The sequence below is a fragment of the Ranitomeya variabilis genome, chromosome 2 (genome assembly GCF_051348905.1).
Source record: "Ranitomeya variabilis isolate aRanVar5 chromosome 2, aRanVar5.hap1, whole genome shotgun sequence".
Taxonomy (NCBI): domain Eukaryota; kingdom Metazoa; phylum Chordata; class Amphibia; order Anura; family Dendrobatidae; genus Ranitomeya; species Ranitomeya variabilis.
The window spans coordinates 610,542,216-610,567,784 of NC_135233.1; the positions used below are offsets into that span (position 1 = coordinate 610,542,216).

At 41.1% G+C, this 25,569-nt stretch overlaps 1 protein-coding gene across 6 annotated transcripts in view; it reads left to right on the forward strand.

Moving 5' to 3' along the window:
* ZNF536 (zinc finger protein 536) overlaps positions 1–25,569 on the forward strand; it is a 706,926-nt gene that overhangs the window by 317,537 nt on the left and 363,820 nt on the right. For all 6 annotated transcript variants that reach the window (XM_077288720.1, XM_077288722.1, XM_077288721.1 and 3 more), the window contains one exon: positions 9,630–11,795. In XM_077288720.1, coding sequence (XP_077144835.1) covers positions 9,632–11,795 — 2,164 coding nt within the window. In that variant the 5' untranslated portion in view covers positions 9,630–9,631. The remainder of the gene's footprint in view (positions 1–9,629; positions 11,796–25,569) is intronic.

The following is a 25,569-nucleotide window of genomic DNA, read 5'->3' on the forward strand; positions in this document are numbered from 1 at the left end:
AGAGAAGAGGTTGCTTGGGAAGATTCAGGGAGGTCCCTGTCAGGGGTGGGATCCTAACAGTGGCCTAGCACAGGACAGATCGTTACGGAGCCGTGCCTGCACCTCATTGCGGCGGCATCTTAAGAAAGGACACGAAGCGAAGTATATTGTGGAGAAGTGAGAAACGAGATCACAGCACAAAGGCGATAGAACCAGAAGGAGTCGTGCCCCGAGATCGGCAACATCCTTCTGGGGCGCCTAGCCGGCGGCCGGAACGCCGAGGAAGTAATAGACTCTACGTATTACTTTGAACTACGGCAGGGCAGTTAACTCTAGGTTGGCTGTCTCACCTTTTCACCTAATGAAGACAATGGAGGTAATTATGGGAGAGGGGCATCTCTAGGGTCCCTATAAAATAACTCCAGGCCTATCCCGTCATACGGGTGCGTCCTATCCATATCATCTGGGGGACGGAGAGAAAGAACAGAAACATGCACGACAGTTGTGAGGACTATCCCGTGGTGCTCAGCAGGGAAGTACTACAACACCCAGGCGCTAGTAGGTAGGCTACTGATTTCCACCTGCAAAGGGAACTCTGGATGTGCCTTCGGACCGGCCGGTCTCAGCCAGCCCTGTTACCAGTGCTCTGGATTGCGGATGCTGAAGCCTTCAGTAAAGAGGTAAAGAGACTGCAACCCTGTATCCTCGTTATTTACTGCGACCTACACCGTCACCTACATCTTTAATTGGGCACCCCTTAGCAGGCCCACGGACCGGGTCAGGCCACCGTGACATCCCCAGAACCGAGAGAGACCCGGTACCGAGTACCCCGCTGCCCTGCGTCTGGGGGCCGCTCCACACTTACTAATGAATACATACCCCTAAAAGAATAATGAATGGAACGTGTATTTATTTTTTGTAACTATTTTGTGGTACCTACTGTAGAAACGAAAGCTACAAGCGACTCCGTGCACAATCTTAAAAGGGGTTGTCTGACACTTTTTTATTTTAAAAATGGGCCCAAGTGTTCAGGAGATAAAAAACATATACTCATCTACCAGACAGTCTCATTACTTAATCTTCCACCAGTTGATATCATATGACTGCTGAAATTAATTAGTGGCAACTGCACCCAGTGATTGTCTGCAGCGGTCACGTGCCATTAAAGCCGATAGGTAAAAGCAAAGAGGCTGTTTCTGGCTCATACAACACGTGACCTCAGTACTCTCTGGATGGCTGCAGGCATGACGTTCTAATCGTCCCCCGAAAGAGGAAGCGAAGGAGCCAGTGGGGAATATGGGTGGTAGCACCAAGGAATGGAGGTGGTACAGTAGGTGGGTATATATGGGTTTTTATATATATTTCTAGACCACCTTGGGAACATTTCTGAAAAAAAAGGGGTAAAGAAGAGGACCGTGGATACAACAGCCCAAATGTCTGTTTACTGGACCTTTATGAATATGACTTGAGCAGAAAGGAAATTCGGACTAGGAGCCTGAATATGTAGTTTGACTAGGCCTGTGCTTTAACTTTTTATTCATTTTTTCCAAGGTGTAAAAAAATTAGAATAGGCTAGTTTTAATTTTGGGCAAATGTGATGTTTTGACCACAGATCCTGTCCCTATATCAATATTATGCTTAAAAAACCTACATTCATCACACCATCTATTTTTTAGGGATCATGTATCATATCAAAAATAAGGTTGCTCGACATTCTGAAAAATTGTCGTTGATGCTGCTCATTTTTCAGTGATCTATAAAAATAGTTGATATTTGCAAAAAAAGAAACAAATGCTCCTTTCCAGTCCTGCGGGGCAGCCATGCTGAGATCCGGATACAAATCTTTCCAGCTCCGAAGGAGTAAAGTATAATTTTTGTAAATGTTTGTGTTGACGCATTTTGCTTGGCAAATGATGTCTGCGTCCCATGAAATCCATCTATTTATTCCTGTGACACCTACTGCTGGGATAGAACCGATCCACAACAGACTCTGTTTCAGTTAATCGTCGCCAAAAACAGCTCATGAGTCAACCAGCAGATGTTTTTTGTTTCTGTTTAGGTCAAAAAGAACGTATGGGCCGGTTTAGCTTCTTTTCCAGAAGTCAGTGTTATAAAAAGGCAACAGGTTTGATCTGCTGACCTGACCGGCAGCACGAGGAAGGATGATGGACGCCATGAGAAACACTGCATCCCCTCTGCGTTGTCGAGCCAAATCCTGGATCCCTTCCAATTTCCACACAACAGAATATCTGATTATGTGCTTGGATTTTTATATTGATTTTGTGCGCTCATTTGGAGATTTGTAGCCAAGCTCCTGCATGTGACAGGTGCCTGGTGAAGGAAGTCTCGCTGGGTTATCATTTATGAATATTTACGAATAAATCAGGCTTTGATCTGTGGGAAATATGAGCGTTTAACATTACATTTCATGTTCTGGGAAACACAAAAAAAGAGGGAAAATGCTTGGCACCAGAAAAGCCATAAGTACAATGTTATCTGGATGGTGACCCAGAATTTTTTATTAAACGTCAAAATGGTGGCAGCTTTTCAGTAAACTGATTATTGCATTGTAATTGACCATCATAGAATGTTAGAGTTGGAAGGGACCTCCAGGGTCATCGTGTCCAAACCCCTGCTCAAAGCAAGAGTCACTAAACCATCTCAGATAGATGTCTGTCCAACCTCTGTCCATTATGAAAATGTTTGACTCAACATGTGGCAAGGACTTTTCTGAAGAATTTGGAGGGGGTTATTCCCTTCAATGGTTTGGTGGGTCTTTGAGGTTCAGGTCAGGGTATTGGATCTTGAACAATGTAAAAAATTTGAACTCTCCCATGAATTGAGATTGAGAATTTTCAAGGGTTGAAAAATTAGTGAAGCTTCCATATACTTGTTTGTTATTATCAGTATTTCATTGCTATGGAGGCTCTTAAAGAGGGGCTATATGCTGGAAAAGTTTAAGATGCGTTTCAACATCTTGAGTACCTGCCCCATCCAAGAGTAAACTTTAGAATCTGGATATTTGGACCTTTTCTTGTCTTACAAGGTGTTACTAATTACGTTTCTCAGCTTTTGCTCATATGTATGAGTGCCAAAAAGACTATTCCAGAAACCAACATTATTTACTTGTAAATCATATAAAAATAGGTCTGACTCTCCAGGCTTTACCCTCATTGGTTGCTCTGGCCGGAAACAAGGTGTAACGCATTAATAAATTAAATATTCCAGTAGAATTTATCAAAAATATTCACAGGACCCTTGTCTATGGCTGCAACCTCCTCGTACCTGCCGGTATCCCCGATGCCTCTTCCGACTAGCAGGCCTGGCAAAATGACATAGTTGCAGTATGACGTCTAATCAAAAGAAGTGCCATGTGACCTTTGGACAAGGGTCCTGTGAATTCCTTTGCTCAGCTTTATATTCCACCATGTCGGGTTCTTTGGACAGAAATTAGCCTGCAATAGCCCATGTGGGACTATACAAATTTTCACCTAAATTTTCACATTTGTTTACTTTTTTTATGTGTATCTATGCCTCATAAGAATGTACATTTTCAGAATCGCAATGTTTACCTGAACCGGGCCATATTTTGCGTCTTGATTGACTACGCGATTCTCAAAACACAATATGCCATGCTCTACCCTACATTAAAGTGTGATTGTCCCTTTAATACATTTTTGTTTCTAGACATGTAATCATTTAGGAAAGATTTTTTTTCTGCTCCTCATCTTGTAACTTGCCTGATCAGCTAAAGCACTTCAACATATAATTTGTGTGTTTGATTTGTCTTAATTAGATTTATTTATAGGTAACTGATCATTTCGTCAACTGTCAGAAATTAGAGATGACAGTTAACTCTTTGTCACCCAGATGCCTTTCTGTGACATCAAAAAATCCACTGGTAATCATGAGTCAGTCCCTGCTGCGGTCAGTCACAGGGATCATGCAGTTCTAGTTTTTCACAGGGAATATTATTTATTAAAGATTTATATTTGCATGTAATTTATATACTTTTACTTTGCATGTTGCTTATTTTTTGTCTACAGTAACTGGCCCCATCTTAAGACTTTGATCACACTGGTATTACAGTCAACCAGGTTTTTTTTTTATTTTTGTTTAGCACTATTCTTGCTGTCAAAATTACCAGAAGCTCAACAAAGTAAAGATAGTTGTCGGCCAATGGTTCTTCCGGCAGCTATCTTCCCTGGCGCCTCTATATTCGGACGAGCGCTTTTTTGACTCCTCTGGGAACTGCTCATCTCTCAGAATAAAAGGATCAGCATTCTGATATTGGATGTGCCGAGTCCTTTTCTCCCCCGATACCATAATTCAGGGGAGAGTCAGGAGGCCCCCCATACATGTTAGATTGTCAGCTGATCCCACCAACATTGGAGGTTTTGGCCAACATCAGTCTATTATGAATGGCGTGAACCCAAGATAAAAACAAAATGGCCAAATACCCTGTAGTAAGTTAATAAATACATGTAAATAACCTTGGGTACTTACGTAACACTATGATCAAAAAAGAGTAAGAGCTATCCCATCGTGACAAGGTGTACCCAATCGGGACGGTCCCTAAAGGTACCTTCACACTCAGCAACTTTACAACGAGAACGACAACGATCCGTGACGTTGCAGCGTCCTGGATAGCGATCTCGTTGTGTTTGACACGCAGCAGCGATCTGGATCCCGCTGTGATATCGCTGGTCGGAGCTAGAAGTCCAGAACTTTATTTCGTCGTCAGATCGGCGTGTATCATCGTGTTTGACAGCAAAAGCAATGATGTCAGCAATGTTAAACATGGAGCTAACGACCTGTGAGAACGATAATTGCGTCACCGCTACGTCACAGGATCGCTCCTGCATCGTTGTGGAGCTGCTGTGTTTGACGTCTCTACAGCGACCTAAACAGCGATGCTGCAGCGATCGGTTCGTTGTCTATATCGCTGCAGCGTCACTGAGTGTGACGGTACCTTAACTCTTGTAGTTCACCTCAATATGTCAGCAGGTGTCCAAATAGATGGGGGTAAAGCCTGGTATTGAAGTAACGTCCTCTTTTCTACCCCTTTTTTGTCTTTGGGGTTGTTTTAATCGTGTTGGTTTTTGTCTTTCTAGTTTCTATGGTGATTTATATTTTTAACGTATATCTAATAAAAGTATGTATTTTAAAGGGGATTTCTGTGTTACCCAGAGCAGGACCAAGGTCCGGCTACTCAGACACCCGTCCCTGGAAAACTATTTAAAAACAAAATGCCCTAGAGGAGTCACATCCCTCTTTGTACAAAGTGCAAAAAAACGAAAGCCAAAGAAATGAGCCAGAATATATGCTGGTAAACGTGCAATGTGTAGGTGTATGTGGTGGCCTAAAGTCAATGAAGTCAGTGAGGATTGGCCAATATGTGTATGAAAAAGAACAAGACATAATTAAAAACAGTGGTTAATAGGTTTCTTATTATAATATTTCTGTTTTTGACATTTTTTTTTATCGTAAATAAGCTATAGTGAGGAGCCCTCATTATAAGAACAGACGATAATCATGGGTATTATTTTTAACCTACAAAAATATATTTGATCTTACTACATTTGTATAATTATTCTAAACTATATTTATTAGCATTTACATTACTTTTAACCTTTGCAATTATTTTGTTATCTTTCTATGTTGCATTTCATAATTTGCAATTATCTTTTTATATAACTTTTATACTTGACATCTTTCTATGTTTATATATTTTCATATTTCTTTTAAACTTTACAATTATTTGAATCTTTTTGATATGACTTTTTATACTTTACATTTTTTTATTGCTTTCATATTTCACAATTATTTTTAGCTAGCTTTTTGTATTGCTTTTATACTTTACAATAATATATTTTTCTATGACTTTTTATACTTAACAATTCTTCATCTTTTTTTTTGCTTTTATACTTTGCAATTATTATTTATCTTTGTTATCTATATAATACCTTACCTTAATACTAGTGCTGGATAATAAGGAATGACAGTGATTGAACAGGAGGCACGCTCCTCCCGATCTGTTATTAAAGGCACACACCCAGTCCTGCCATATCAGTAATGTTATATGTTTATATTTCCAAATGTCACCAGCGCTGATTACATGAGATGGGGGGAAAAAATGAACTTGCTCAGCAAACCCGGCTCTGGGCTAAAATGTGAGCGTGAAATCCGTGGTTTATTTTTATAATAATGTTTACTGCCGTTTAATGACCCTGAAAAGGTTCGGTACTCAGAGGCTGTGTCTCCACACAGGAGTGTATTACTCTTACTACAACCTCTGCTAAACTGCTATGGGGGCGAAATTACACATATAGATCATACTAGCGGCATAGCAACAATTTACATCCTAATTAGCCCACCCCAGCTTCATTGTTGCATTATCTATTTTTCTCTTAAAAGACTTAGTGGTCTCAGTGCTCGGACCCTCAGCGATCATGTGTAATCTCTGAAGAAGCCTAGAAGTGTGTTCATTTTTCCTGCAGCACCTCCACAGGTGAAATAGAGTATTGCATGGTGGTCACTGAAATTAATATATTGGTGTGTGTCATACACGGACGCAGTATTAGACTGGGCCCACCAGTAACCAACTCCAGGGCCCCACTTTTCAGCTAAGTGCAAATGTGGCATTATCCTCAATCACAAGTGACCTGAGTAGATTGATTAATGAATAAGATGATTCAAGTATATTGTGCCAAGTACTGCTCATATAAGAGGGTGGTGGTCCACTCTTGCGTTCAAGCCTGTACAAACACCTTGGATCCAGACTAGAAAAAGATTCTGGTTTTAGGGCTCCATTAAACTGATTGCCCCACAGACAACAATTATCACCTATTTACAGTAGAAGTGATGATGACCTCAGTGATCACAAGAATGGAGTAGATGCACATGCGCAACCACCTTACATTCTTCATCTGTTGGAGCAGTGATCACTCATGCGCATAATCGCTTCCATAGATAAATAGAAGTGAATGGAGCTGTGGTCACGCATGAGCACTACTGCTCCACTCACAAAGGGGACTTTTGGTCCTCCGTTCTAGTGATCGCTGGGACCAGTGGTCAGACCCCCAGGGATCATACACAACTATCGTGCATAGGTGCTAAATGTTTTTTGGGTCAACTCCTTTGATATCTTTCAGGAGAGCATAAAACAAGTGCATTTTGATGCCCATACAACACGCAGACCTTCTGTGGTTTCATTATAGCACTCTTTTTTTATTGTAACGATCCGCGGGAGCATACTGTCCATAGAACTAGTGCCAAAAAATTATCCCCACCTAAAAGTGGTTTCTCTTAGAATACGCTAATAGGGTATTTGTAAATACAGGTGCTTCTCACAAAATTAGGATATCATCAAAAAGTTAATGTATTTCAGTTCTTCAATACAAAAAATGAAACTCATATATTATATAGAGTCACTACAAACAGAGTGATCTATTTCACGTGTCTATTTCTGTTAATGTTGATGATTATGGCTTACAGCCAATGAAAACCCAAAAGTCATTATCTCAGTAAATTTATAACACCATCTTGAAAAAATGATTTTAAAATCCGAAATGTTGGCCTACTGAAATGTATGTTCAGTAAATGCACTCAGTACTTGGTCTGAGCTTCTTTTGCATCAATTACTGCATCAATGCGGCTTGGCATGGATGCGATCAGCCTGTGGCACTGCTGAGGTGTTATGGAAGCCCAGGTTGCTTTGATAGCAGCCTTCAGCTCATCTGCATTGTTGGGTCTGGTGTCTCTCATCTTCCTCTTGACAATACTCCATAGATTCTCTATGGGCTTAAGGTCAGGCGAGTTTGCTGGCCAATCAAGCACAGTGATTTTCTAATTTTGTGAAAAGCAACTGTAGGTTGCAAAGAGCTTGGTTGCTTCTATATCCCAAATTTAGTAATTAATGGCTATTTGAGGTTAAAAAGAAGACATGAACAGAAATCAAGATCAAAGTTCACCTTGTAGGACTTACCCTTCTGCTATCAGAAACAACACTATATGTAGTGCAAAATACATCTAAACTTGAATGACAGCCATTTTGAACAGGTGCTTGTTTATCCCACCCTGTCAGGGATCAACAGCAAAAGGGACTCTCTCCTGGATTCTATTCATTGTGGATTTGTTTTTCAGTTTTTTTAGATATATAAAGAAATAAGAACTTTGTTTTCTTCTTTAAGCCAAGAGCCATAATCCGCAAACACTTGTAAGGTCTTAAAATTCTTCCTGGGAGCAGGGTGGCGTACTCGGGTCTTAGTAGATCCTCGCCTGTTTTTAGCCCGCTTCCACACAGTATCGGTTTGGTAATGACAGGTCTAATAACAGTTTGCTTTTCTCCATGTTGATATGTCGTTGCCATAAATATTTTTTTATTAATATTTTGAGGGTTAAATCCTAATCTTGAAGGTTTTGCAGATCCGCTAGTCAGTCTCCTTAAAATTTAATATACCTCGTTAATGCTTACTTGCAAACACTGAAGGATTTTTACGATTATAATCATGTGTTACAGCACCTAGTACTGTTCCTAAGCAGCATACTAATCAGCTTAATGAGATATTACTGCACTTTTTGTTGACTAAGGCAAAATCCTTTTTATTGTTGGAAAGCTTGTCCTTTTATTTTTATTCAAAACATTATCATGTTTTATTGTATGCCAGAGACGGTCTGTGGGCTCGGCAAATAACAGCCAAACTTTTATATTTCATTGTATATTAACTGCTGTATGTGTGTATATTAAGGGCTGAACGTGGCTGAAGCTTTGAAGGACAATGCGGCGCTCGCGTGGCCTCATATGGGAAATTTAGAACATTCAGGCAACACAAAAAACCCCAATGATTGTTGATAGCATGGACCACTGTCAGCTTGGGCATATAACAAGGTATATCAGTACACTTATTACATGACACCATTGACCAAACTTTACGGGATTGACCTATGGGTTAAACTTCAAGGGCCCAATGTCTTGGATGCTTCGAGGGCATTTTTGGGAAGATCTTGGGGTCAAGCTCATGCAAGGTTTGTATTCTGGCAGTTTTCGATGGGATGCGATAGTCATCCTCAAGCAAGGTTTGTATTCTGGCAGGTTTGTGGCCATTCCATGGAAGATCAGGGGGCAGACCTTTCCAAACATTGTCCAGGGTTTGCATTCTGTGTTTTTATTGTGGACATTACTGGTTGGATCATGTTGATCTGGTTGGAATGGCCATTTAAAAGTTGGAAAGCATGCATATTGTCCACATCTACCAACCCATTAGGCTGCCACTCTGTTCCCAATGGCAAAACATAGTAGCCATCAGAAAAACTTCTATATAGTCTTTTGACAGGCTTGATGGTATGGTGGGTTTTTAAAAAGAGTATTGAGTTTGGCTACTTGACCTCATTTTTTGTGCCTCTTTTGCATCAAAAGAAAAAGAAAACATTGATGCTGTTCTGAATTACCGGTATATGGTGGAATTAGTCGTAGGACGACTCTGGAAGCTTTTGTGTGTTTATCCATTGGTTGCATCCATAGATTCCAACTTTTATTGTCTATCATCAATCCTTGGTCCCTTTATTTCTCACAAATAAGTATGTTCATGTCCTTTTATACTCAAAACTATGAATGTCACTCTTACCCTGTGCTTTTTTGTCTCTTGTAGGGATGGAGGAAGCTAGTTTGTGCCTTGGAGTATCTTCGGCTGTGCCTGACGTTGACACTCACCTCAATAACTGTTTGCTTAATGGCCAGCATTCAATGAGTCAGAAGCTGCATCAGATCACATCCCAGCTCAGTCACGCCTTCCCAGAACTACAGAACCGTCAAAAATCAGAGGACAAGTTGGGAGCCGCACCCATCGACGAAAAAAGTCATGTGTCAATGACAAGTCAACCAATCAGCAGTCAGATGGCTCTGTTGGCCAACCAGCTGAATCGAGAGGTAGATGGTGGTCTAAATGGAAGAGTAGACCTTCAGCAGTTTCTAAATGGACAAAACCTTGGGATTATGTCCCAAATGAATGATATTGAGGACGACGCAAGAAAGAATAGAAAGTACCCCTGTCCGCTTTGCGGCAAACGTTTCCGTTTTAATAGTATTTTATCCCTCCACATGCGTACCCACACGGGTGAAAAACCCTTTAAGTGTCCGTATTGTGACCATAGAGCAGCCCAGAAAGGTAACCTGAAGATTCATTTACGCACACACAAACTTGGTAATCTTGGCAAGGGTCGGGGGAGGGTGAGGGAAGAAAACCGACTTTTGCATGAACTGGAGGAAAGAGCAATACTGAGAGACAAACAGCTGAAGAGCAGCCTTCTCCAACCCCGACTTGATGTGAAACCCCAACAGCAGCACTTACAGCAATCTCCACTATCTAATTGTCATAACTCTGTACAACCGAATAACACACCGTCTGATGTTTCCAGCAAGGCGCCTTCACCCAAACCTTCAGTCGTTCAAGACGAAGCAATAGCACCTACCACTGGATTTAGGTGCACTTTTTGCAAAGGAAAGTTTAAGAAACGCGAAGAACTTGATAGACATATCCGAATTTTGCACAAGCCTTACAAGTGCACTCTTTGCGATTTTGCAGCTTCTCAAGAGGAAGAATTGATTAGTCATGTCGAGAAAGCTCACATTACAGCGGAATCTGTTCAAGGTCAAGGGTCCAGCGGAAATGGAGAACAGGCAGCCAATGAGTTTCGCTGCGAGGTATGCGGACAGGTTTTTAGTCAAGCTTGGTTCTTGAAAGGCCACATGCGAAAACACAAGGATTCTTTTGAGCACTGTTGTCAGATATGTGGAAGGAGATTCAAGGAGCCTTGGTTCTTGAAGAACCATATGAAAGTTCACCTAAACAAATTGTCTGTAAAGAACAAATCCCCCAGCGAAGCCGAGGTGCCAGTCTCCATGAGTAGTGTTTCTCAAGATTCCCATGCAAATCTCTACTCCAGATATATATCATGTTTGCAGAGTGGCTTCATGCCATCAGAAAAAGCAAGCTTGAGTGAACATGGTCATGTGTACAACAAAGGAGACTTGAAAGACAAGGAAGTCCTGGGTAAGCTGCTGTCACCAATTGCGAGCTTGGCCCATAACATGTCCGAAAGCGATAAGCATTCTTTACTTGGCTCTCTCAACCTGGTACCTCCCTTGAAATCCAGTTGCATAGAACGATTGCAAGCTGCAGCCAAGGCTGCAGAGATGGATCCAGTAAACAGTTACCAGGCCTGGCAACTAATGGCCAGAGGAATGGCAATGGAGCATAGCTTCCTGTCTAAAGAACAGCATATCCAGCGTAACCATGAAGATTCATTAGCAAATGCCGGAGTTCTATTTGATAAAGACAAGAGAGAGTATGTGATTGTAGGACCAGATGGCTCCAAACAGAAAATACAATCTGATTTAGTTCACGGCTCTAAAATTTGCAATCAGAGAGACGTGCCATCGAAACTTGAACTTTTAGAAAGCACTAGAGATTTCTTGTCGCATGGCCTCAACCAGGGGCTTGAGTACAACATGCACAGCTCCGTGAAAGATAAGCCCACCGAATGCCCTGACTGTGGTAGAGTCTTCCGAACCTATCACCAGGTCGTTGTGCACTCGCGAGTCCACAAAAGAGATCGAAAGGTCGAAGAAGAGGCGATTCAAGTGAACCTCGAAGAACGACGGGGATCAGGGAGCGATCAAGAATCTCAATCCATGAGCCGATCCACCACCCCGGGATCGTCTAACATCACTGAAGAGAGTGGAACGGGTGGTGCCCTTTCCCAAGCCGGAAGTGCACAGGAAGACAGCCCGCACCCCTCATCACCCTCTTCTTCAGGTAAAGAATCTACTTATCTGATACTTGTGAAATAATATAAAAAGTCCTCTAAATGATTAGCAAATTACAACTCTTTAAAGGGGTTGTATTTGATTGGAGAGATATGGCTACTTTCTTCTCAAAAACATACCCAAACAGTCTATAACTTGTGTAGAGATGAGAGAATATATTCACAGGTACCAGGTCCAGCATCCACGTCAGTAGTCTGTGTCTCTGAATTAACATGAACCACCTCCTATTTGCCAGCATCCCTTGCTCCTTTTCTGATTACTTGATCTGGCGCAAGGTCATGTTTGATAAAGTTTTATCGGGCGTACAAATCAGAAGAGGTGCCAGGTGACTTTCAGTGGGTAGGAGGTGATTCGCAGGCTCCCGTCGGGTGTCCACAGAATACTTTTGGGGATGATGGACCACGGTCTTTTGAATTTATTTGATCATCTGTAATTGTGTGACATTGCAGCCTTATACAATTCAATTTAACCAAGCTGTCGTACCAGACTCAATCACTAGACATGGCTGGTGTCGTTGAGACCACATAAAAGCACATAACATTCACATAGTCAGAAACAGATTTACTTAGATTGAAATTCGGGATCCTGCCTATAGGACTATACAAAGGGGCCATACAACACATCCTGTATTGAGACGTCTGGTTTGGTAGCTTGGGACACGAGAGGGACAAGTTACGTATGATTTCTCAAGAAGTTGGTCATCTCTACCACCAAAGCCATAGATGCTCCATACATGATCCATAAATGAGCAAACAGTCATGTAGGGGGTGCATTGAAATTACGAGCCTCCTGTGACTATGGTCCCCAGTGATTGATGTTCAGAAACCACATCTTGACACCAGGTTCTCGGCCCTCTTATCCTCATATATGATCCTACAGTACATGTTTCAGTGTAACACTTGCCTTATCTATCCATTATTATTTATGACTTCTTATAAACCCTAAAGGCTCCAATAACCTCCAGACTGAAGATGTTGAGGTAAGGTATATGCCGTGTTAATAGCTTGCCATGTATGTAACTGTAAAACGAAGTGCAGAGAACCTTCCAAAGAGCCCTCCCGGCATCATGAAGACAAACAGATGGTTGGTAATTTACTGTGCAATATGTAGTCTCCGACCGACCGGTGCGGGAGTCTGTCCAATGTTACAGGATCTATACTATGGATTGTACAGTGGCTGCTCCTGGTCATTGCCCCTCTGTGGAAGGGGGAGAGGGCCTTTTACTAATACTGTAATCATCCTGCAGACCTAACGAGAGAGGAAATCAAGATATAACACAATAACCTGTTACTATTAGCAACATTGATTTCTGCAATCAAGCATTTAGTCTAGAAAATAAGAGCGTTGGAGATATCTCAAAGCAGAGCGTGACCGGTGATGAGGGGCAGAAGCGGCAAAGTGGAGGGAAGTGGGAACCGGTTTAATAGGGGAGATCCATAACATGTGCACTGCCAAAGTTAAAACAGATGGGGGCATCCTAGCAATCTATCTAATTCAACTTGAAATTTAAAGAAGCTTTATTGGCAGGACCAAATAAAGTTTTTCAAAAGCACATGTACGGTAGCGAATAGGGATAGGGACTGTAGGAACGATGGATGGAGCACATCCAGGGTGGGGGCTATGGAAGTGCATGGTATATCATGGTTGTCCTTCTCTCAGCCTATGGCATGTGCTCACCTACTGCTCTGCTCTCTCCCAAGTGCTCACATACTGCGCTGCTCTCTACCTCGCGCTCACATATTGCCTTGCTCTCTCCAGTTTTCCTCCTATTCCGCTCTCCAGCAGTTTTAGAAATAGGCCAGGGTGCCACACTGAGTCAAAGGCTTTTTTAAAGGCCTACCTACCTATCTATCTCATATCTATCTACTGTATCTCATATCTATCTATTATCTCTCTTATCTATCTATATGTTGTATATCTATCTCTTATCTATCTTTATTTATTCTATTATCTATCTATTATCTATTTATCCATAATCCATCTATAATCTATTCTATCTACCTTTTATCTATCTATTATCTATCTCCTATGTATCTATTTATCAGCTATTATCTATCATCTATTATCTATCTACCTATCTTTTTATTGTCTATCTATTATCTATCATCTATCTATTATCTATCTATCATCTATTATCTATCTATTATCTATCCATTATCTATTTATCTATTATCCATCTATAATCTATTATCTGTCTACCTTCTATCTATCTATCTATCTATCTATCTATCTATCTATCTATCTATCTCCTATGTATCTATTTATCAGCTATTATCTATCATCTATCTATCTACCTATCTTTCTATCGTCTATCTATTATCTATCTTTTACCTATCTATAATCTATTATCTATCTATCTATCTATCTATTATCTATTATTTATCTATTATCTATCTATCTATTATCTATTATTTATCTATCTATATATCTATCTCCTATGTATCTATTTATCATCTGTCTATTATCTATTATCTATCTATATATCTATCTATCTCCTATGTTTCTATTTATCATCTATTTGTTATCTATCTCACATCTATCTGATGACATTAGAGGGATTGGTTGATGGTTGGTCCCTATACACCTCAGTGACCGCTGTGTTCCTGATGTTATCGGTGTAATTTAATACATTTCTATGACTTGCAGTAAAATATATTAGCAATAATCCACACGTAGAGGTGAGCGGCAGTGTAACCCGTGTCCTGCCAGGAATGGAGGTGTGTGGACGCTGTACAACACCGGTTAGGATATTGTCACATATTACAGGTCTAATTTCCATGCAGCTTTCTCTACTCCTATATATATATATATATATATATATATATATATATATATATATATATATATATATATATATATATATATATACATGTATCCCACCAGGGGACCATATGCTTCAGTGACCCCCAGTGCTGCACCATATGCACAGAGATATTCTTTACACGTCGTCTTGTTTTCGCGTTGCTCCTTTATTACATAGCTTGTATACATTGCTATTTATATAAGTGCAGACAACCCACGGATGCAGAACTTCACAGCGAAGGATCAAACCCAACACAAAAAGTACAAGCGTCCCCTGAATGGTGGCGGCTGCTCCTATAGATCGGGGGTCACTATGAGACCCTCGTCATAGGTCTTACATCTGGAGATTTCACTCCTTCCCTTGTGACCTCAGAGAAATGAGAGATGGATAATCTCAAACAGATCTATAAATGGCATCATGGCGGGGTCAGGTCAGGTCCTCCATGCCAAGGACAATACTGAAGTCCTGAATAATAGATGTGTGTCCACATTTCTAGGACTGACTGACATCATAGGGCAGGTTCACACACAGCAGAAAGCTGCGAAGCCACAATGCAAAAAAAGAAAATGCTGCAAAAAAACACCAGAAAATATACTATATGCAATGGGGAGAAAAATGAGACCACTGCTTATAGAAACAACAACCACCGTGGAGCCCCGCAAATAATATATTTAGCCACTATTCTCACCATAATTTCAGTGTACATAATACCGCCATATGGTACCTAGATAATTCCATATACTGCTTAATAATTCAGTCATTTAACAGCCAGGCAATGTCAAATATGGTTCACATAATAATGCTATATAGTGCCAAGATAATGCCATATGGAGCTTAAATAATACAAACCTATATAGCCAAGACAATTCCAAGTGTGATCTACATAATACTGCCATATAGCGCCAAGATAATGCCGCATGTAACTTATGTCATACAACCCTACATTGCCAAGACAATGCCAAGTGTGATCTACATAATACTGCCATAGGGTACCAAGATAATATCATATATCGTAAATATATGGCGCTGACAATGCTATATACAGTCTACATTATACTTCCATAAAGAAAATGCCTCTGTATTGTGTCTCCCGGTGAACTTCTTCTCTGACAGACTAGTGAAGGCTGCAGCCAATCAACGGTTGCTGATTGACTGCAGCAGCCACAAGACCCCTAGGAGATAGCACGGAGATCGGAGGAACGGCACTGGTCCAGGTGGTAAACATAGAGTATGCATTTATACAGGGAAGCTATTGGTAAGGGGTAGTAATAAGCGAACATGCTCTGATAAGGTGTTACCTGGGCAGGCTAATGTGCTTACCAAGTGTCTTCGATGTGCTCAAAAAATACGTTTGAGTCCCTGCGGCTAGCTGTTCAATATCGGCAACACATGCAGAGATTTCCTAACAAACAGACAATCCCTGCAAGCGTTGTGGCTGTTGAACAGCCGTGGGGACTCGAACATATTTTTCGAGCACGCCGAAGACACTCTGTTAGCACACGAGCATGCTCCAATGACACCTTATTCGAGGACATTCGCTCATCACTAATAAGGGGCTGTCTAGTATTGGACAACCCTTTTAAAGAACTCACATAGTACCGCTATATAGTTCCAACATAATTCTACCATTCAGTTTTCCAATGACTCCGCCATACATTGTGACATGGTACTGGGTAGGTTTAGTTGACTCTTGGGTATTCCATCGTTGCCAAGTTCACGACCCCCTAAAACCGGCCCAGAGGTTCACCTTTGTCTTGGATGTAATGGATGTTTGCCGTCACAGAGATTTGCCCAAAGTACTGAAGAAGGTGCGGTAGAAAGTGTGAGTCTGTGATTGTACCCTTTGCTTTGCGGAGAGCAGCCATTAGGACGTCAGAAGCACTTAGAAAAGTCTCAGTAGTTGGTCTTGGCCATTATTGCTCTCAGTTGGGACCAAGTTCAAAAAGTTCTTACAAATTTGCACCTTCCTTGCTTCTCGTGAAAAGTTCCCCACTCGTAATATTTACTGTGTAAGTGCAGTACTGGGACCTTGTTAATTTCGGCGGACAGCGCCGTACTCCCCACTTTGTCTCCCAAGTTCATTTTCCTAGTAAATATTGATGATTCTCCGCGTCGGCTCTTTGGGTATAAATTTGACTTTAACGACTAATTTTCCGAAACTGCATTTTTTTTATGCTAGAACTGCGGCTTTTTAAGTGTGTAATCTACAGCATTAATTAAACGCGACAATAAAACATATCCAGCGAAATGAAATAGCAGGAATTAGTAAAACCCCCAAACAAAAATTCAACTCCACTTCTGAAGGACTTCTTAAGAAGCCGCCCGTCGGTATCACTTCTTTTACTTTGTGTTTCTTCAAAAAGCCGGGTCACAAGGGCCTGAGAAACTATGTTTTTTAAGAAAACCTAAGCAATGAAATTCCTTTCCTTAACTAGTGCTCTTAACATGATAGCAGCAGAATAAGTTCATCATAAACCCCTCGCTTTTCCTGGCTCTCCAAGTGATCTCCTGAGTAAGTCTCATTATAAGAGCCTTTTGTTACCTGATGTAATTCTTTGTAAAGCAGCCTTACAAGACTGAAGGCCCCAGATGAGGGAGGAGGCGGCGGGTTATATATGAGTAACCGGCACAGTCTGGGAACCCTGAGCGTCACATCCTAAACATGACAGTCCCGTCAAATGTTTTCACCGGATTGTGTGTGTGGTTTTTTGTTTTCCTTTCCATAGTGCCAAGATCTAAATAGATGTGAAAATGCCAATCTGGAGCCTATTGACTGGACACAATCCTTTAAGTTTTGACCAGGAGGTGGAACCAAAATATAAGGATGTTCTTGAGTTAACACTTTTCTTTTGTTTATAGCTTGTTGCCTAGGAGACCGACCACCGCCGCTGTCTAACCTAGAAGCATTGCGTTTACTCCTAATTCCAGCCAGCCTTAACTCCGAGCTCCAGCGATCCTAGCCAGCTTCAAAAATATTGGAATAGAAAATAGCCTGTAAGTCCTGCACATGTTCTGCTGTCGAGCAGTGGTGGTCGGTCTCCATGCCAACAAGCTGTAAACGGGAAAAGTGTTAATATGTCACGAACGGCTGCAAATTTTCATATGCATCAAATTGCAAATGAGAAAAACACTTGTTCGTCAGGTGAAATGATCTTTTGAATTGCACAAAAGATCATTATTCTTGGCAGCGCATTGTCCTGTGTAAAGAGGAGCTGTGCTGTTGAGAACAATGTCAGCCTCTGCCTGCTGAACGATCTATTTCATATAGTTCAGTTTGCATTTTAAGGGTCGGACTTTGTAAACGGCTGCTGGCCGGCAAAGATGTTTCTGGTCATCTTGTAAATGGTCCTTTATACGCTCCTGTCTCAGCTAACCTTGGACAAACCCTTTAAATATTTTCATAAAGAAATATTTAAAGTGAAATGGTTCTCAAAAATGTAACGGATTCTTTACTGTTAGAGCATTCAACTTTGCTAAAGTCTCCACAGGAACTGGTTTAATAGAAGCCTAGTTGATTTTTGGAACCAAAACAACATTTTAAGGGTTGGACACTACTTTTGTATTGATGGCCAATATCAGATCGTTGAGGGTGCGACAACCAGCACCCCCGCCGATTACATGTTAGCGGATGCTGCAGGAAGTCAGCAGCTCTGTCATTTCTATAGCGGACACAGCTGGCTACTGCAGATCCATGGACTAGTCAGATCGGGTAGGTGGTTTTTGGTTCTGTCCATTTTGTGAGAACACAAAAAAAACAACATATTTTTTTATTTTATTAATGACGTCACAGATCCCTAGTAATTCATGCGCTGCTTTACACTCACGGATCAGACCCAGTAAAGGCCGATCACTTCTCCACATGCAGGCTGCAGCAAATTGATTAAAATGAAACAAATCCCGAACATCTCAGACCCGGAGACAAAATTCCCTAATAAACCATATAGTTTAACCTCTATTTATGGCTATTGGCACAGAGGGAACGAGGGACGGGTGAGTGACAAGTGAAGCGCGCAGATTAATGACAACCTCCGCTCGTTCCGACGATAGACATCTCAACAGACTGAGAAAAGCAAGGGATAGAAAAAAAATGAAACCCGAGGATTAAGATCTTCATTTTTTTTCCTTGTGCATTCCAATTGTTCTTAAAATATTTGGCAATGTCAATTAGTAACTGAGCAGAGTTAGCTGATGAACGCAATTTTCCAGTAGACTGATCTCCCTATTGTTGTAGAGCTAACAGCAGATTTCGAAGGTCATTATCATTCCCTGGTAGCTTGGCCCAGCTGCTCCTTGTTGCGAGAGCCAAAACTTTGCACCGGGGCCTGGGGATGGTATGCAGCTTTTCACGGGGCTGGGGGGCGAGGAGTGGGCGAGAGATAGAGGGGCTCACGTGACTTGATATGACTAAAGTGTACAGTAAACTTGTTTTAACACATTCCAAACTGAAGGGTTCGTTCTGTTGGAGACTGATGATTGTCTACTCTCGGATTGTGTTTTTAGTTCGAGGATTTGGAACTTTTCGGGTCATTCCCTTTTTTTGTAGGTCACCAGGACCGGCATTCTTTTGTTTCATCATACATTACAATAACCCCTTTTTTATGCTGGTCGTTTCAGCTGACCAGTTACAGCATTGTGCAGAAACTATTACCCACCATCGTAGGAAATGTACAGCATGGTGCAGGAAGACATGTTTGTAAAAGTAGGGAATAGAAATAGACAAAAACTATCAGGGGATGTTGGGAGTTGTAGTGCCACCACAGCTGGAGAGCTGCTGGTTTAGAAGGTGACATTACGTGGCTTCTGCATGGTCAGATATCTACATCTGTTGATGGTTGACTACCACCTCACACCAACGTTTTCGATCACTGCAACTTTTGTACAAAGTTGTGCAAAATTACTCAGTGCATTCAGACTGTCATACTACGTATTTCACATAGTCCAAATTTTGTAGAATTAGCTAATTACTCAAAGACTTCCAGTGACCCAAGCCAGAAAGTCACCTAATTCTTCCAAGCATTCCATCATTGTAGATGGCCTATGTCCACACCTTTCCACCAAGAAATGTACCCACATCTCATCTATGACCTAACCACCTGTGAGATTCAAGGTGGAATCACTTATGTGTACATCAGTCTATGGACAGCAAATGACAGCAGGTCAAAGCATCCAGTGTCGGACTGGATTGGCAAAGGCCCACCACATCGATTCTTGGGGCCCACTGTTCAACTACATGCAAAAATAATATGACTCTAGTGCACAAATTTATGTTTGCTTCTATGTGATATTAATTTGGCTACCTTGTTTAAAAAATAATTACCTTTTTCATGGAAATTGTAAATTAAGTGTAGTAGCACTACTCATTAGCACGCCTTCACAGGGGCCCACAGGAGGATTCTCCCGTTCTCCTGTGGGCCAGTCCGAGCCTGAAAGCATCCTATACTTCAGTAATTGGTTCCACTATTTTTCTTACCAGCTGATTTAAAGGAGTTGTCGAGGACTTTCGATATTGATGATCTATTCTTAGGGTCGGATTGGCTTGGGTCTGACATCCAGAAGCCCCACAAATCAGATGTTTGCAAGTCCTGTGGCAGTGGAAAGTAAATGGCGTATAAATAAGAGGATACCACAACTGCATACGCTGTCTAGTGGTTATTCTTGCATATAGCGGATCGGCTGCTATGAAAGTGAGTGTGATCTGAGCGGCAGTACCAAGAACGGCCGCTACATGGTGTACGGTAGCCGAGCTGCAGTAACAAGAACAGCCACTACATGGTGTACAGAGCTGAGCTGCAGTACCAAGAACGGCCACTATACGGTGTATGGAGCCAGGGCGTTCTGGTCTGTGCAATGTTTACTCCCAGCTGCTCAGGACCTGCTGATCCTTGGAGGGTTTGGTGCTAGACTGCCACTCAACTCCTATAGATTACCTATCCTATCAATATAGAAGTCCTGGAAACCCTTTTAAAGAAATCCTGGCCACCTCCATTTTCCCCAGGAATGTAGATAAATGTGCTAACGCCCCGCCCATCCCAACTGATCAAGTCCATGATTTACCTTCCAACCATGTACAACCTTCTAACCTGAGCATCATTTTGCTATGATATAAATAAGCTTAATATTCTATTTAAATCGCGGTTATAAATTCCCTTTGCGGGAAGAGGGACCCATTCTGCACCAGCGGCGAGGACAGTGAGCGTGGGGGGAATCCATTTTGTCTATTTTCTTTCTTGCTTCCTTCTGTATAGTTACGCTGTAATCTCATTTCTAAATGCATGGAATATATTATTCCGTAAACATGTTATTATTGTAAGCACATCATGGCTCGTTCTGTAAAAAAATAAAATAAAAAAAAAAATGGGAAAAAAAAAGTTAATTTTTTTTACAGTGGCCTTATCACGCTGAGAAGTGTTTGGATTGGCAGGCTGTGATTTCAGAGGATAATAAACAGAATTTCATAGTAAAAACAATATTTAACATGGCGGAGATTTCCTCGGTATCAGGTTCAGTTAAATGCAAAGCAGAAAGGTTTTTTTTTCCCCCTAAGCTCAGCTGTTGTAACTGTGCTCCATATGAAGCCTTTCATTCTCTGATATGGAATATTGTCCACGCTGTTTCCTGTTTGCTTGAGATCAACAGAACCTCCCTGGCAGCGGGCATTGAAGCTCCGAACCAGCCGGCAGCCATTTGTGTAGGGGCTCAAAACATCACTACGATGGGTGTCGGCCTGCCGGCTTTATTAATTAACTGGCAAGCACTGTCGTTTCTCTTTTACATAATGACTCCTTCTCACACTACTTTTCAGCATTTGAAAACACCATGGGCTTCAAAGAGGATCTTTCAGCGGTTTGAGCATGTTACCCTGGCCACATTTTGGAAAGGTAACTGCAAAACTGAATAAGGTTATGTTCACACTTTGCTTTTTTTGCTGCTTTTTTTTTGCAGCTTAAATCTGATCTCTTAGCAGTAAAAAAGCTACATTTAGCTTTTTGCTACATTTTTCAGGATCCCAAAGTTTAGCTTTGCTTCCACCATACAAGCATGAACAATGCAAGGTGAAACCATAAAACATTTTTTGAAAAAATAATGGCAAATTGATCAAATTATTTAGTGGAAAAAGATTTTTATGCCTGAAAAACTAGTGACTATTCTGAACAAAAAAACTTCATGAAAAAATACATACGGTAATTACAGCTGTAAAAACAGTGGACAAAGTTGAAATGGTCAGGAATAGTTTACCTTAGACATTAGCAGTGCATTTTGTAGGTCAGGCACTGTTTACTTTGCCACATTGGTCAGCCATTGAGTTGGACAGCCATTGTTCAATATCACACATTGGTCAGGCACTGTTTACTTTCCCACATTGGTCAGCCATTGAGTTCGTCTGGTATTGTTCAATATCACACATTAGTTGGGCAATGTTTCGTTTTACACATTGGTCGGCCATTGAGTTGGTCAGGAGTTGTTCAATATCACACATTGGTCAGGCAATGTTTAGTTTTACACATTGGTCGTCCAATGAATTGCTCGGGCAATTATTCACTTTAACACATATCCCTAATTTAATTAAATTGTCCAAATCCTAACATCCATTCTAAAGTGAAGAGACCAAGACATTTTGGTTTAAACCTGAGAAAATCACAATGATGGCGCCGTGTTTTGCTGCATTTTTACTGCTTTTTTGCACTTAAATGCTTTCTATGAGTGAAACAACACTGCAAACACGCTGAAAGAAGTGACATGCTTCAGTTTTCCTAAAAAGCAGCAGTTTTTCAATTCAGTCAGGGAAAAATAGCAATGTGTGTGCATGACATTTCTGAAATCTCATAGCTTGTGCTGGTACTGTAAAAACAGCTTTTGATTTGCATGAAAAATACAGCAAAAATGCAACATGCGAACATAGCCTAAAACAGTTTTTATTTTTTTAATTTCTCTGCTTTGTTGCAGAGATATTGGCTTGTAAAGTTTAGGTTACAATGTATGATAAGCCGAATTGGGTGTTACCAGAGATTATTTTCTGGAGGTTTGTACTTTGTCCCCTGCATTACACTAACCAAGAAGGTTAGAAGAACATGCTTTTTCCTGTGAAATGTAAGGGCACACAGCTCTGCCAGGTCTCTGCAGCTGTGTATAAATCAGAACTGAGAGTGATTACTAACACTTCCAGATACCCTCCCATGACAGTTAGTGTGGGGAAACGAAGAATATAGCAGAGCTGAGTGTGATTGCAAACACCATATCTATTCTCACAACAGTATCAGTGTGGGGGAGGAACAGACCTGCACTTGCAGATGTATTTGTATTGACAACTAGCACTGCTGTATTTTCCCTCTTCCCACACTGACTGCCCTGAGAGGAGATCTGGAAATGGGTGTGTTTTTTCTCCCCTGTATGATGCCTCCTGGTTATGATTGGTCAACATCATGCAGTGGAAAGAGTACATGCCTCCAGCAACAAACCTCTGTTAACGCCAGTTGGACTTATCATAATTTATCACCTAAAATGAACCTAAGATCTCCCCAACTGATATAGGAAATTAAAAATATGTTTTAATGCGATGTAAGCCACTATTACATGATAATGACCAGTTTAACTTGCGGAAACTGGAGAAAGGTCCTCTAATTGTTTTTTTTAGCATTTCTACAAAATTTGGGGGTGGCATTTAAAGAATGTTTTCTTATTCACTTGTGTGCCTGCTCTAATAATTCATAATGTTTAGGTTTTTTTGTTCAGTTTTTTTGCTAAGACACGGCTTTGTCTGACAATGCCTGATGCTTACACTCTACGATCAGTAAAAGGGCCAGTGGTAAGTACACATTCACACCGCTAGCCCTACTGAGGTCCACTGCTGGCGTGAGAAAAATGATAGCCAGGACCAAGAACTCGACTGTGCATATTCAAGCATTGTAAAGTTTGTCCTGAGGGGCAATTTCATCCTAACTCGAAGAATCAGCGAACGTATTGAAATATGTTATGAAAATCAAATCCATAAGAAAGATAAAAAAAACATTTTACATAGTCGAAAAAATTTGGGCTATCTTAATGGCTCTTTTGTTTGGTGGTTTACATATCTGTTTCCCCTTTCACATCTTTGTGTAAAGAAACAAAATTGACCATTAATTTAGATGACCTAAAATGGCACCCATACCAGTTGTACCACTTTAGCCTCTTAGCCCATAACATCTAGAATCCATACCACAATATTTTCCTTATTTTTCAGTCCCCTTTGAGATTCCCAAATTCTTATACCTATAAGATATGCTGTGGCTTGGCGGACAGAGAAGCTGACTATAAGTCACATGCTCAAGGGTTCAAACCTAGATGCATGACATTCCTCATGAAGTTTGAGACTTACAAAAATTCATTAAATAGTTACACTAAAAAAATTTTAATTGAGGCCACAGAAGTTTTGAGATTTGTCACCTGATCTTACCCTACATTAAGTTTTCGCCAAGAGCATTCTACCAATGCTTTCCTTTTGTTCGAGTAAAGTATTGCATTTGGACCATGGTGGGCCCAGTATGGCAGCAACCACCATTTACTGTAGATCTATAGTTTTATTTCCCACAGGTACCATTAACTGGATGGGCTCATTTTTTTCCCCTCGCATTAACAGAGAAACTCCGTAGGATTTAAAAACATATATTTGCATCTAAAACACGTCCGTCAGGGAATCTCGCTTAACAAATTGTAGCCCAGTAAAAAGTTCTTTGAACATGAAGGTTTTAGTGACTCAGTTGGTGCAGATTTTTCTAACACAAACCCCCCACCCGCTCGCCTATACCCGATTATTTCAAACCACTTTATCATTTATTATATGTTACGCTTTAGCAATTTCTGCAATGAGCGAAACGTCATTTCTCAACAAGTGTATAATATAAGCCGGACTCGGAGCAATTAAGTAAATAAAACACAGTTTCATGGCTAACAGTTCCACAAACAACAATACAAACATTTTAAGAATTCCTGAAATATGTTTCCCTTTTTCCTTCTGCTTTCAGATCAGCCTACACAATGTCTTTGTGTGTTTAGGTTGCCGGCCGATTAGCTTTAGTCACACTTGATAGCTGGAAAGTAAGTATTTTGCAGGCTCGAGATCTGGGTGCCAGGCTCTGAGCATACAATATTTGTTATTAGTTTTGGGGTGATGTAGGGGGGGGGGTCTTAATCAAACGAGGACTAAGGTGTCATTATTGAGGGCATTTTATAAAAGTAAGCAGCCAACTTCCCATAATTTGGCCAGGTTTCCAAGAGTAATTTCATAATTATTTTTAAGGGGACATTAGTAGGATTTCTATAGGTTACCTCTTGATTAGGGCATCTTTCTGCTCTCCTGTTATAACACTAGTGCTGCATTCACAGATCAGTGTGTAAAGGTCCGAGTACAGACTGTGAGGCTCTGGCTGTCTATAAGGAGATGGACATACTGCCCATGTTCTGCTGTGAAGACAAAGTGTTGTTATGATGTGCAATGTGAATTGTGATGTGTTATTAGGGATGGTGTTGTGTTCTGCCTGACAATAGGGAGAATTAGGGATAATATTTGGGACTAGCCCAGAGTAAGAGAGGCTAAGGTGAAGGGACAGAGACAGTTTCCTGTCAGGACGTCAGATAGGGCCCAGTGTGCTTCAGAAGCAGACCAAAGGTCTGAACAGTAAGAAGAACATTATGACGTGGATGTCCAGAAGCGAGAGGAAATTGAGACAGTGGATTGCGTGATCTGTCGTAAAGAGGAAGGGACACAGACAGAAGGAAAGGAGTGGTCAACTGGAAACGGGTCCTGAGAGAGGACGTCTAGCAGAATGCCCCCGAGTTTAGGACTCAGAGAAGTAACGGGCCAGGACAGAACAGGGAATGTGAGTTGGAAGAGAGTGCCCCGGACAGGACTTCCAAGGTGTCAGTAGCAGAGAAGTCAAATACTGGCCATATTGGCAAGCTAGTTCCCTTGAGAGGAAAAAAGGTA